The sequence below is a fragment of the Phodopus roborovskii genome, unplaced genomic scaffold, assembly GCF_943737965.1.
Source record: "Phodopus roborovskii unplaced genomic scaffold, PHOROB, whole genome shotgun sequence".
In the NCBI taxonomy this organism is placed as follows: Eukaryota; Metazoa; Chordata; class Mammalia; order Rodentia; family Cricetidae; genus Phodopus; species Phodopus roborovskii.
The window spans coordinates 7,601,488-7,614,597 of record NW_026125506.1 but is presented as its reverse complement, the minus strand read 5'-3'; the positions used below and the strand labels follow the sequence as shown (position 1 = coordinate 7,614,597).

The window sequence follows — 13,110 nt, the reverse complement described above, 5'->3', positions numbered from 1 at the left end:
CCCATAATCATGGACGTGCAACATGGACGTGAGCCCCACAGTCATACAGTGTGTATCATGGATGTGAGCCCCACGGTCATGCAGTGTTTATCATGGATGTGAGCCCCACGGTCATACAGTGTGTATCATGGATGTGAGCCCCACGGTCATGCAGTGTGTATCATGGATGTGAGCCCCACGGTCATGCAGTGTGTATCATGGATGTGAGCCCCACGGTCATGCAGTGTGTATCATGGATGTGAGCCCCACGGTCATGCAGTGTTTATCATGGATGTGAGCCCCACGGTCATACAGTGTGTATCATGGATGTGAGCCCCACGGTCATGCAGTGTGTATCATGGATGTGAGCCCCACGGTCATGCAGTGTTTATCATGGATGTGAGCCCCACGGTCATGCAGTGTTTATCATGGACATGCAGCTTTACAAGCGCTGAAGGTTTTCTTCAAGCTTACGCAGCTAATGCTGCAGTTTTCAAAATGGCTATAAACCCGTATAACCCAGTAAGCACCTTTAAAGAATATACACCACATAAAACCATGATTTAGTCTGGCGTAGCGGCACTTGCTTCAGTGCAAACACTCAGAAGGCAGAGACGGGTCTGCATAGTGAGTTCCAGGAGAGCCAGGGCTGCACAGAGAGACCCTACCCAAAACACAAAACCACACATCGAGAGCCAAGAAACAGAAGGCTGGACCTGCCAGGGCGGGGAAGGGACTGGACTACGCTACTTTATCATTTACCTAGGTGATGGCGGCAAACTTGAGCATAAAGTTTGAGTCTGGAATGATTGTCATTCTCCTCGCTGCTCCAAGGCTGGTTAAACCACTCGCTCACAAGCTCCTCTGTCAGCTTCTGGGCCACGGTCTTCCCCACGCGCATAATCCCGTCTCGGAGCACTTTACAGATGGGCTTGTGCTGTCCCAGCCGACACATCTGCCAGCACACAAGACGGTCACTGACAGCAGCCACCTTTCATGAATGCATGCAAATACTCCTCTTTCCTCGGGTAACCACAAGCAAGCCAACCAGCAACCTTCTAACCAACAGCTGACCTTCCCTGGCAGACAGACATCTTGTATCCTGAAACTGCTCTGCCCTCCCAACCCTAGTGAGGTCCTCTAAACGCAGAGCCGCTGCTGCAGCATGTGTACTGACCACTGTCTAAAAGTCAGAAGTAGACACATGTCTCCCCAGGATATTCATGGCGGGGCGGGCCACAGAATCAAGTAGGAGAAGGGAGGTTTCTGCTTGGCCCTTACTAGAGCTGCTGAGGTGAAGGCTCACCGCGCTGGTTAGTTCTGACACAAACCTAGACATGTCTGAGAAGAAGGAATCCCAATAGAGGAGTTGCCTCCATCAGACTGGCCTATGGGGCATTTCCTTGATTAATGATGAATGTGTGTGTGAGGGCCCAGCCCACTGTGGGGGCTGCATAAAAAGGCAGCTGAGGGCGGGCGTCGATGGCACATGCCTTTAATCCCAGCACTCAGAGGCAGAGGCAGGTGGATCTCTGTGAATTCAAGGCCAGCCTGATCTAGAGAGTTAGTTCCAAGACAGGCTCCAAAGCAATACAGAGAACCTCTGTCTCAAAAAACAAACAAACAAAACAAAAACAAAACCAAAAACAGGCAGCTGAACAGCTGAGCAAACCTGAGAACACAAAGCGAAAGCAGGGTTCCTCATTGTTCTGATTCAGTCCCTGCCTCCAGTTTCTGCCCTGACTTCCCTCCGGGATGGTCTCTAACTTGTGAGCTGAAATAAACCCCTTCCTCCCAGTGTTGCTTCTGGTCAGGGTTTTACCACAGCAACAAAAAGCAGACCAGGAGAGAGCAATCCAACACTCTCAGAGCACACCTCCATGAGCAGAAGGGACTCCTGCCAGCAGGCTCCTTAAGAGCAGGAGTGTCACACCTAAACAGATAAATAGAGCCAATGGGCTGCAAGCTTGTCATTCAAGATGTCTGACAGTGCTTTATACACATAGACCAGCAATGGTCAAAAGTGACACATCCAAGGGTTTCTGCCATGGCTTAATGCATGTATGCTAGCATCTGCCCATTCACCACTAGCCCATGTTCCCCTAGTCAATGCATGTGTGTTAGCATGCCCTCAGTTCACCACTAGCCCATGTTCATCTAGACACTTAGAGTGAGTCCTGCCCTAGAATACATTTTTTATGAACACTTATTTATAAATACTTCTGAAGTGTTCATGGGTGCTTGCCAACATTCTAAGCACATTAGCAAATGCTAGTTTCATTTCATGCTGCCAGCACACAGGCATTGGGACTACAAGTGCAGGACATTTACACTTCAGCAGAAAACATACATGTACCTGCCACTCAAAGACCCAGGAGTCAAACTTTTCAGAGCTAAAGGAAATTATTATATACTACAGATGCAAAACTATGTTCCTGGTTTTCATATTAATATGGACACTATATTTTTAATCTATATTGAAATTTTAGTATTGGGATGAACACAGTCCCAAGAGAAGTATGATCCATTAAATTTATCTTTCAATTCAGACATTTTCAAGCTAAGTGCTTTCAGTACTACTTTCAGGAACTCTTATAACCAAAACATAAGCACAAAGAGTGTGTGTGCCTCCTGGGTTTAAAGCCCTCCCTGTCAGTGTGTGCCCACAGCTGGTAGACCCTTGCATGGGATTTTAGTTATGTGCGAGGCTGGTCTTCTCAATCTAATAAACACAAAGCCTTGGGGAAGCCATGCTCTTCCAAAAAAGCAAAACAAAGACAGAAAGCAACAGTTTAACTCCATACTCCATCCCTATTTATAAACGCTCTTGAGATCTACCTCCAAGTTCATTCCTCCAGTTACAGATGAAGGAAGGCCCCATGGCAAGAAGCTAGCCCCACAACTCACTCACCTCATATACAGCACTCAAGTCCCTGAAGAAAGTTTTGGCTCCTTCGAGCAAGGCCTCATTTTCTGGACACACCACAATATAAGCAACATCACGGTGGCCCCCATAGGGCTCCAAGAGCAGCCTCTCCCAGAATGGCAAGGAGAAGGGTGAGATGGTCAGGAATTCCTTGTCGTAGCCCACCAGCAGAGTGGGAATGGGCAGTGGCTCAGGAGACTCTTCCGAACCTGAAACGACATTGCTATTTAGGAAAAAACCGTCTCTTCCCATACTAGACAGTATGGCAGTCCCTGATGTTGTGACGTGTGTGTCTGAGCCATGGGGGGGACCTTTTACATGTTCTGGGGTGCTCCTGCAATCAGTTCACTAAATGAGCTCCAATGAAGAGCCTCACAAGAGTCAGGATATCTTAGAAAGGTCCAAGGAGAGGCAGGGCAGAAGGCAGAAAGCCACATTTACTTTGCAGGCAGTAATGCTTCTGCGTGCTTCAGCACAGCATGAAATCCTTGCCGTGGAGCAGGAAGCAGAGAAAAGCACAAGCCCAGACAGGCAGGCAGACAGGCAGGCACTGTGGCCGAGGCAGAGGCTCCACATGATCAGGGTGGGCAGGTCCTGCAGCAACCAGAGCATAGAAGCATAGAGGAAATCAAGAGCCGTCCAGACTCACCGTAGGTCCCACGTCCTGCCATCTTATGGAACTGCTGCCAGGTAAGTGGCCCCTGCACGTGCTGGATGTTCTCCCAGGTCCTGCCTGTGCGCTTCTTCTGGATAGCATCCTGTAGAAAGGGCTGCAGGGACAGCAGCATGCGCACCACATCTTGGGATGAGAGCATGCTTGTGTCCAGCACTGTGGGAGGAGACAAGAGCAGAGGATGTCAGGGCAACACTCTCCCTCCTAGACGCCATCCTGGGTCTCCATTACAGGAGTTCAACAACCTGAGAGTCAAGAGAAAGGATCTTCCAAATAAAGAAAATAATCAGTAACTTCTTAACAAGAGTAAGGAGGGAAGTGGGTTACAGTACACGAAGAGTTCAACAGAAAAATTATGTAAGTGGAGTAAGAAGAGAAGTCTCATTTTTCCAACCGAAAAATTATGTAAGTGGAGTAAGAAGAGAAGTCTCATTTTTCCAACCATGTAAACCAGTTTCCAAGATCTTTCAGAACACACATCAGTGTTTTGAGGATATGAGGATAAAAAGAAAGAGACCCTGAAAACTTGTAAAATATCCTCATAAAACACCGAATGCATAGGGAAAAAGAGGACCTTTGCCACTGCATCCATAGGACATCTGCATACAGTCAGGAAGGGACAGCGCTCACTGCCAGACAGAAATACCCTTCCATTGGCAGTCACTGTGTGAAGTGTTTTCAACCTAGAATTTGAGGACCCTGTGCATCCACAATGTGGGTGTGCCTGCTGCTTCTGGGCTGGAGGAGGGTCCAGGACATTGCACAGTCTAGGAAAGGTCAGACTGTGACACCACAGGGCAAGACCCTCAGAGCACTTCTCTGTGATTAGAAAAGAGGCTGAGCACTAATCTAAGATGTAGCTACCAACTACATTAGAAACCAGGGGCGCTCATGATTCTTAGGGATTTATAGGCGTGTCCCCGACTCCACACTGGTCATCCAGCAAAGGACTGTTAGGTTTCTTTATTTTGGAATAAATCAATCCAGACAATTCCATAAATATACATGGATGCTCGGTGTTTCCTAAAAACTGAAAGATCTGGCAAAGCAGAGGCAAGAGCCTTGTGTGCTGGCACGGCCATGGCTTGCTAGAGTGGAGTGCAGTCCAGTGACAGCTGCGCCCTCAGGACTTCTCGCCCGGTGATATGCCCAAGACTGGGGCAGTGCTAACCTCCTGGACCTTTGAGCTTGTTTCTTTTTACTCACAGTAAAGAACCACAGCAAAGCATTTCTTGCACCTGAGCCTCCATCAAAACGAGCAATGAGTGGCCAGGAACAGCACAGACTCAAGGCCACAGGAGCAAGTGTGTCTCCTGTAAACACTGAGTGTACAGAACACGGTGTTTTGGAAAGATCCAGCTTAAGGCATCACTTTCTGCAAGTCTCTCTCCCACCTCACTCATCTGCAGCAAAATGGCTACTTTTAATCATCTTAGCCTTTCAGACTTGCTCTGTAGTGAGAGAGGTGAATCCCCACATGGAAGGCCACTGCTGAGCCACTGTCCTGCGGCCACACTGTATGGATAGACAGCCTCTATCCCCACTCCTCCTGAAGCCCATCATCCAGCAACTTCAGATCTTTACTTCTTACATCCGTTCAGTAGACATTAGCTGAGGGCCACTGTGCTTGAAGCAAGGCAGTTAAGTTAGGAGATAAACGAGCAGGACTTTTGAGGCGCTGCCTCCAGGAAGCACACTCCTTGCTTCTCCCGCTCCCCAGATGCATGTGCCCCCTGGTCAGACTGTGTCATTCCACACTGCAGTCTGTATTTAGGAGACGGCCATGTCTGTCACTCCTGCAACACCGAGAGCTGTTCTCAGGTGGTGATAATGTTTCATCCCCGCCCTCCCAGGCTGGCCTCTTCCCTCTGCTCCAGTGTGCTCAGAGTTCATGGGTAATCACTTTGGTGTCACCAGCTACTTTGTGGACTACTGGTTGGCCCCTGCCGCCACACCTCTCCAGACCCACTCTGCCCACACTGCCCAGGGCTCCTCGAAGCCTCCTTCCTGCACAGTGGGCTCCTGTGCGCCTGGCTGCAGTCATCATCACACGCCAACCGTCGCCTCCTGGCCCTCAGCCCCACCAGGAGTTCCCACAATGAATCCTTAAACCTCCATCCATAGCTTCTTTCTCAGGCTGGCCGGCCCTTCAGAATTCAACCCCTGGTACCCTCATGAACCTGCCCATGCTTAGCCCCAAGTTGCATGTCCTGTACTACCTATCCTCTAGATAGCTCTGCAATGTACCTACTTCTTTCTTAAAGCAAGCCATTGTTTACATTCTGTAACTATTTCTTTTATTAAAATATTTTAAAATTGGGGCCGGAGAGATGACTCAGTACAGTTAAGAGCACCTGTTCTTGCAGAGGACTGGGGCTCAAGTCCCAGCAATGGCATGACGGTTCACAGCCATCTCTAATTATAGCTCCAGGGCATCCAGCACACACTTCTGATATCTGTGGACACCAGGCATGGACACAGTGCACAGATACACATGCAGGCAAAATGCCCATACATATAAATCTAAACAAAAAAAATTATTACATGCATGCATGTATGCCAGTATAGGTACCCAGAGAGGCCAGATGAGGGCACCAGATCCCCTGGGGCTACAGTTACAGGCACTTGTGGGTACCTCTATGTGGGTGTTGGGAACTGAACTCAGGTGCTTTAGATGGGGAGCACAGGCTCCCTCCCCCCCCCTTCTTTTTAATGGGTTTCTGAGGCAGGGTCTCACTACATAGGCCTGGCTAGCCTGGAACTTCCTATGCAGATCAGGCTCTCCTGAAATTCAGAGATCTCTCTGTCTTTCCCTCCCAAGCATGAGTATAATCTTCTAACCATTGAGCTGCTCCTCCAGCCCCAAGCTACTGGTTTCTATTTGCTTTTCCCAGATCTGTCCTTGGCCTTTCGTTATCTTTTTAAAAACACCTCCCATGACTGACTCTCTTTCTTGCTCTTTGGATAAAGCCCATACCCTGCTATGGCCCTTACTTCTCACCTGCTTTCAGTTCCCTGTGGCACACGAGCTTCACAGAGCTCAGTACCACTGTGAAACCTCAGGGCAACAGCTGCTGCTTCTTCAAGGGAAGCATCGCTCTTCCCATGGAGGGTGGAGGGCGCTCTGCACTGTGTTTCCTGTGTGGTTATTTAATATGCAGCATTCACTTTTCCAAACAGACTACAAAGTTCACCAAGGTAGGGGCCCTCCTCTCTCGGTCACCATTTTATGTCCCATGTGTCTGTCACAGAGTAGAAGGGATGATGCTCAGCATCTATAGAGCCCAATCCCAAAAATGCTTGTCAAGTAGAGGTAGTTCTCACTTCTGTAGCAGTGCTAGGGGCTGAGCTGCAGGCTTCTACCACTAAGCCAGACTGTGGGCTCACTTTTGAATAGCACAAGGCCCTGGGGATGTGCCCCAGGAACTACAATAAAATAAGATGTGGTCACTGTCCCAAGAGATACACCACACTGAGAAACCAGGAGGAGGAAGTACTCAGGACATGTGTAGCCAGTTTCAAGGAAGAACCACCACGGCAACTGCATCCAGAAGGATTATTGGGTACCAGGACGCAGGTACGCTGACCAACAGTTTTATATACTTGGCCACTTTGATACTCACCAGCCACGAGCCGCCGACATGTACTGCCAACATGTGATTTAATATAACAGTTAAGTTTCAGGAGGCAATAGCTTCTCTCCAAAAGCTTCCGCAGAAGACATCCCCACCCCTCCAATGTAAGGGAAATCAGTATAGCCCTCACTTCCAGGCTTTTAGGTTTAAATCTTGCATTTTTGTGGCATAGTAAAGAAAGCTTTTAAGTTACCATTTGCATTAAGATAACTTCTGATGCAATTTTGCATTCTGGGATACCTACCGTTGCTGTGAGGCCAACAGTGTACGGTGGCACTTCTCACCAGAGCCTCGTCCACTTTCCCACCTGTGGGGTTATCCACATACTGCCTCCCCTGCTCCAAGGCATTGAAGCACTCTGTCCAGTAATCATTGTTATCTGCTTGCACCCGGTCATAAGTCCAGCTCACACAGGGGAGTGCATGGCGACTGCTTGAGGAGATGTAATCCAGAAAGCTGAGAGAAGCGAAGGGCTGTGTGTGCTGATTTTGGAGGAGGAGGAGGAGGCTTATGGGGGGTTCTGGGGTTTTTCGGGCTCCCTCCATCTGAGGAAGAAAGGTGGACTGACACATCATTAAGCGCCTCTCTGCAGCTTGGCCAATATCAGAATTCTTCCCAAAAATATCCAACTCATCTTCCAGGAAGAGCCCTGAATTGTAACCAAGTTTACGGTTCATGATCGCACTAAACCCACAGGTGCATCGGTACTGGTCCTCCTTGGAGGAATCGGGGATGTACAGCCCAACATCTGCTCCTTTGATGTTCATGTTGCAGGCGCAGATGCAACAGCTGTCAAAGTTCCTGTCCTTGAAGACATTCATCACAGAATCTGATAGAATCAGGGTGACATAGAGACTGTGGGCCTCAGGAATTGGCTGCATGGTGGCAGGCTCCACAGAGTTAAGGGGTCTCGTAGTAGAGGGGGTGGAGGCTGGTGAACCCTGGTCTGTGCTGTCATATTTCACAGACCCTTGGCCACTAGCAGTGCCCCCACCTCTGGGAGTTCTTGGAGTCCTGGGGGTTCGTGGTGTGGGGACAGAGAATCGAGGGGTAGCTGGAGATGGGAGGACTCCGGCCCCACTGTTGCTGGCAGGGGCGGTGCTGTTCAGTGTCACAGGCGTGTTCATCTGTGGTGTGTTCAGATAGTCTGGATCTGCGAGGCTCCCAACACTAGGCACATTACTGCAACAGACACAAGGTAGCAGTGAGGAAGGGCAGGGGCCATGGAAGCCACACCCTGCACTGAGCATCTGGATGTACAATTTTCTCTTCAGAAACAACAACAACAACAAAAAAAAAAAAAGGGGGGGGGGGAGAGGGGAGGAAGGGGAGAGGAGTAGCAGAAGCAAGAGCATGAGAACAAAGGCGTGCATGCGTGCGTGCGCACGCACACACACACCACATAGAGCACTTCCTTTCCACATAATCCACACTAGACAGTCCTCACCCTGATCTGCTGGGGAAACTTCTGGTCTTCTAAGAAACTGTGGAAGTGGGCATGGAGAAGATGTGTGGGGTGCAGTAACGACTACCAGCACACAGGAGTGCAGGCTAGACTGGCTGGAAGGCTGCAGGGTGGGGTTTGTATCAACTCTGCAACTTGTCTTTGTCAGTTTTGAAACCGAGAACCTGCCTGTGCACTTTTCTCTGATGCCATCATTCTACAATGATACTGAAGTAGCTGTAACCAAATCACACTCAAATGTGCTGCTTTCCTAATTAGGAGAAGGCAGCACTAGCCAGATTTGCATGTTCCCAGTACTATTTGGCTGCTGTGCCCATCTCTGTTTTGCACAGGGTTTTGTGTCATGCAGCAGTCACTGGGAAGGATGCACAGACTCTGGTCTCCAGGAACAGAGATTTCTTGGGTTCTCTTCCAGTCTCCTTCATCTTTCAACATTATACATTACATACAATCACTCTCATTCCTGAGGCGGACAGGGCTGTTTTATCTCATAAGCAGTGGCTTGGGGACAGCAGCCCCGGCAGAATACAAGACTGTGTCTGCAGTATTTGGATGTTCTAGCACTACAGGACACATCTTCGACCATTCCCATGGACCCAGACCTACACTTGCAAGCTACTGGAGACAGTAAGTTTTTCAGTCCTAATGACTCTTTTGGAAACATAAACCCAGTGCTTTCAATGATGCTCCTTGGTGAGCTACATGTCCATTCACTTACACAAGTCACTTCCTGTAATCTTTCAGAGCCAGGCATCTAACCTGGTTCTAAGCAGGCAGTATGTAAACCCTGGCATAAAGGGCTATCTTGGGCACAGACAGAAGCCGACACAGAAATTGAACAGTGTAATGGATAACCATCTGCACACTCAAACAGGCTCCTTTGAAGTTCTCCTGTTCAACAAGATTCTAAAGTAACTCTGCAGGTCTGGATCAAAAAGGAACTATGACTGCTAACCGGAAATCTGAATAATTCCATTGTTCCCTAGATAGCAATGACTTCATCTTACTTAGCAGCCTCTTTTTCCCTGTTCATTAAGATAGAGGGAAAACCAGCCCTATGTGAAAAGTGGGACAGTCAGCAGAGGAAAAGAAAAGTTGCCATGACACACAGCAGACCTGAAGCAAGTGTCAGCAAGTATACTGAGTGTAACAAATGAGCCCCGGGGTGGTGGACACTGGAGAGCACAGCAGGAACATGCCAGTGTACAACCATGCTGCTCAATAATGCAACTCCTAGACCCCAATGCTAGATCTGAATGAAGCAGAACAAATAGCCCAGTAGCCACATGTTAAGTGGCCAAGGCTGGCCGGCAGGCATACCATCCATCTGTGTGGACATAAAGACCTCCCTTGCATGACAGAGCTCTGCAGTCTTGAAGAAGACACATACAATGGGTGGGAACCATGGCCCAGACTGAAAACTACCAGAGCCTGTCCTGGGAACCTGTGGGTGCAGGCAAGTTTAAAGTGCTGAGGGGCTCCTGATGTCGTGAACAGCCACCAGGGCCCAAATGTGCCTGGGGTGTCTGGTGCTTCAGGCCTCATTCAGAAGACAGACTCTAATTGGAGCTTGGCAGCCAGACACTGGCGGGGCAGCTTCACAGTTCTCTCCGCCTCGCTGTCCACAGCCATTAGCTGCTAGAGCTTTTCCAAAGTTCTGGGCAGAGACGGGGCAGAACAATCCAATTTTAAAGAGTGGAAGATCCAGGTACAGGGGTCCTTTAAGAACACACACAGACTTTTCAGAAGGTAGGACTGTCATATAGCATGATGGCTCTGGATTCCATCAGGTCCAGAATCCTTCTGTCAGATTTCCACCCAGTTCCTCATTCTGGTCTGTCACTGAGTTGGGGCTGTGGCCTACAGATGAGTCATGACCCACACACCTGTTTTACTGGTCCCAAGACTTATCACTGAATTAGTTCCTGACTTTTAAAATAAGACAACATGTTAGACAATAAGACAAAATAAGTCCAGACTTCCCACTCAATCTCACTGCCTGACAACTGTCCCTGAGAAGGGGCATGTTCTGGAGCCACTCATTTCTCCAGCCCCTGCATCGAGATGCAGCAAGCAACCAGCATTTACCTGCTCATCTGCCCACACCAACACTTGGCCTGCATTCACATTAGCATCTATAAATGTTTTGCTTTATCTGATTAAGAAGTTATTTATCTCAGAGAAAACAGAGTCTGCACTGCTGATACAAATACTATTTCTCTGGGCAACAGGAGATATCTCCCTCTACTTTCCCCAAATCACACATCAGTCTGTTGCTGCTTTACCTCATCTTAAAGTGTCTTTAAAAGTACCACACGGAAACCATTACCTTACACCAACCAAAGCACACCCACCGCCAACCAATATCAGCAATTCCAAGTGCCAAATTTATGGCAAACTCCAGCTTAGCCTTACACGTAGCTCTCGGAAATAATCTTAGTTTGCTATCTATAAGAAACTTCATTTAAAAATAAACTCACTGTTTCCCACACAAGACAACATGCTCAAAAAGCAGGAATGGCTATGAAACCTGTCTAAGAGTGCAAGCTAATGTCGTCCTGTGACAAGTACTTAGAAATGGTAAGGTGGTATATACGGTAACTGTCAGAGTCCTGCACGTACTTGTAACCGTCTCTAATGGAAGCAGCTGCAGGGGGCATGGGCAGCTGTTCCATTTTAGGAGGAACTGCCCATGAGGGCCGAAACAGACAGGCATCAGGTGTCTTCAGAGGCAGCAGGCAATGGCTCGGCAGCGTCTTCAATGGAGCAAACATGGAGGACCCCACAAAAGGTTGGAATTGTGGTACTCTGTGCACGTATGAAAAGTCCTGTGACAACAAAATGGGGTGGGTATTAATGCTGGCAAACTGGAACCAGCCACAGTTGCTCAGTGCTTCATAAAACACAGGCAGAATCTACTGTCACTCAATAGTTCTCTGCAGTGATGTAAAAGAAAAGAAAACAAAGTCAAATGCCACCACTGTGACTGAAGCAACGGTCATGAGGAGAATGTGCTAGTGACATGCTCCGGTTTTGGGGACCTCAGTGGCCTGTGTGTGGCACATACACACTGCTTTCCAGGCCGCGTGGAGCCACCCAGCACTGGGGAAGTTAATGCACTGATTATTACCTTTATCTCCTCTGGCTTGGGACTTCCTAAGCCATCTTCCACTTCCATCCTGAACTCCGTGAGGTGTGTGGGTACCATGCTGACCACGGGACTCTCCATCATGCCCAGTGCAGTCACTGTCTCTGAACTTACTCCATCTTTATAATTCATCACAGGAGAGAATGCAGGATGCTGCTCCAATGACGGAGGGGTGGGGAACATCCTTTGCAAGTCTGCGACCGCTGAAAACAAAGTTACAAGTGCATCTCAACAGCAGGGCTCCTGAAAACTCCGACCTGCAGCCATGCACAGCTGCTGCCCACGCAAGGCTAATGGAATGCCAAGGCAGGTCACCCTTGCACTTTCCCCGGGGTTTCCCCACCCTTTTCCTCAGTGCCAATGAAGTAGACAATGTCTTCAGAGTATACAGTTGGTTTCAATAATTGACTCTCTGAAAAAACTGAAGGAGACCAGTTAAGCAGAAAGTGGGAGAAATTCAGCAACATTATGAAAAACTCTGTTTCCAATTGTTTTTGAACTATTTCAGAAAATTAAAAAAAAAAAAAAAACTATTTAGAGCCAGGATAGGGGTTTGTTCTAATTGAATCCCACAGTCCTGCTCTTCTGGGGAAACGATTCCACACTGTCCTTGTAGACTGATAGTAAAGTTTTACAGTTAGGGCTAGTAATACTACCCAGTGTCTAAAGATAGTGTAAACAGAACAGAACATACAGCTTAAGAAACACAGAGGGCTCAAAAGCAGTCCCCTGGGCTTCCCAAGCCTGTGCACACCCCTGGGCTCTGTTCCCAGCAGGGAAGGAGGGACTCCCAGCACTAGTCCCCCATCATCTCCACAGTTTAAGTTTATCCACATAGCTCACTGTGGCTTCTGTATGCTTACAAAGCATGGCCGCTAGGTGGTGTCCTGTACTAGGAACTGGGAGTTTGTGATTTGTTGTCATTTTTAATGTTCCTATTTCCTCTGCTATTGTCTTCCTCGAAACCCCACCATTTAACTAAGCTAATATCTGGCACCTAGCCCTTCAGCAGGAATTAATACGGAGCAATGAACTTGACTATGCCCTGACTGTAGCATCTGGCAGAGTTGGCTCCATACTCTCCTGGAAGAGCTCAACTATGGCTGAGACACAGCCTCCCTTGGGGCCTTAGCCACCAACTAGCCTCGAGTCTCCCTTAGATGTGAGAGCTGCCCCCCCCCCCACCACACAATGTTTTTAATAGATGTGTAAGTTTTAACAGGCTTGCTTGTTTTCTATTGGGGTAAGGGAACTTCCGATAGCTTCACTACATGGAGGTAAACC

The 13,110-nt window shown here is 48.4% G+C and overlaps 1 protein-coding gene across 4 annotated transcripts in view; it reads right to left on the bottom strand.

Moving 5' to 3' along the window:
- Window positions 1–13,110, bottom strand: part of Med13l (mediator complex subunit 13L) — a 193,372-nt gene that overhangs the window by 16,111 nt on the left and 164,151 nt on the right. For 3 of the 4 annotated variants that reach the window (XM_051176533.1, XM_051176535.1, XM_051176536.1), the window contains 6 exons: window positions 11,809–12,029; window positions 11,301–11,506; window positions 7,458–8,395; window positions 3,555–3,734; window positions 2,891–3,114; window positions 742–934 (listed from right to left, as the gene is read on the bottom strand). In XM_051176533.1, coding sequence (XP_051032490.1) covers window positions 742–934; window positions 2,891–3,114; window positions 3,555–3,734; window positions 7,458–8,395; window positions 11,301–11,506; window positions 11,809–12,029 — 1,962 coding nt within the window. The remainder of the gene's footprint in view (window positions 1–741; window positions 935–2,890; window positions 3,115–3,554; window positions 3,735–7,457; window positions 8,396–11,300; window positions 11,507–11,808; window positions 12,030–13,110) is intronic. The other variant, XM_051176534.1, reaches the window with a different exon arrangement.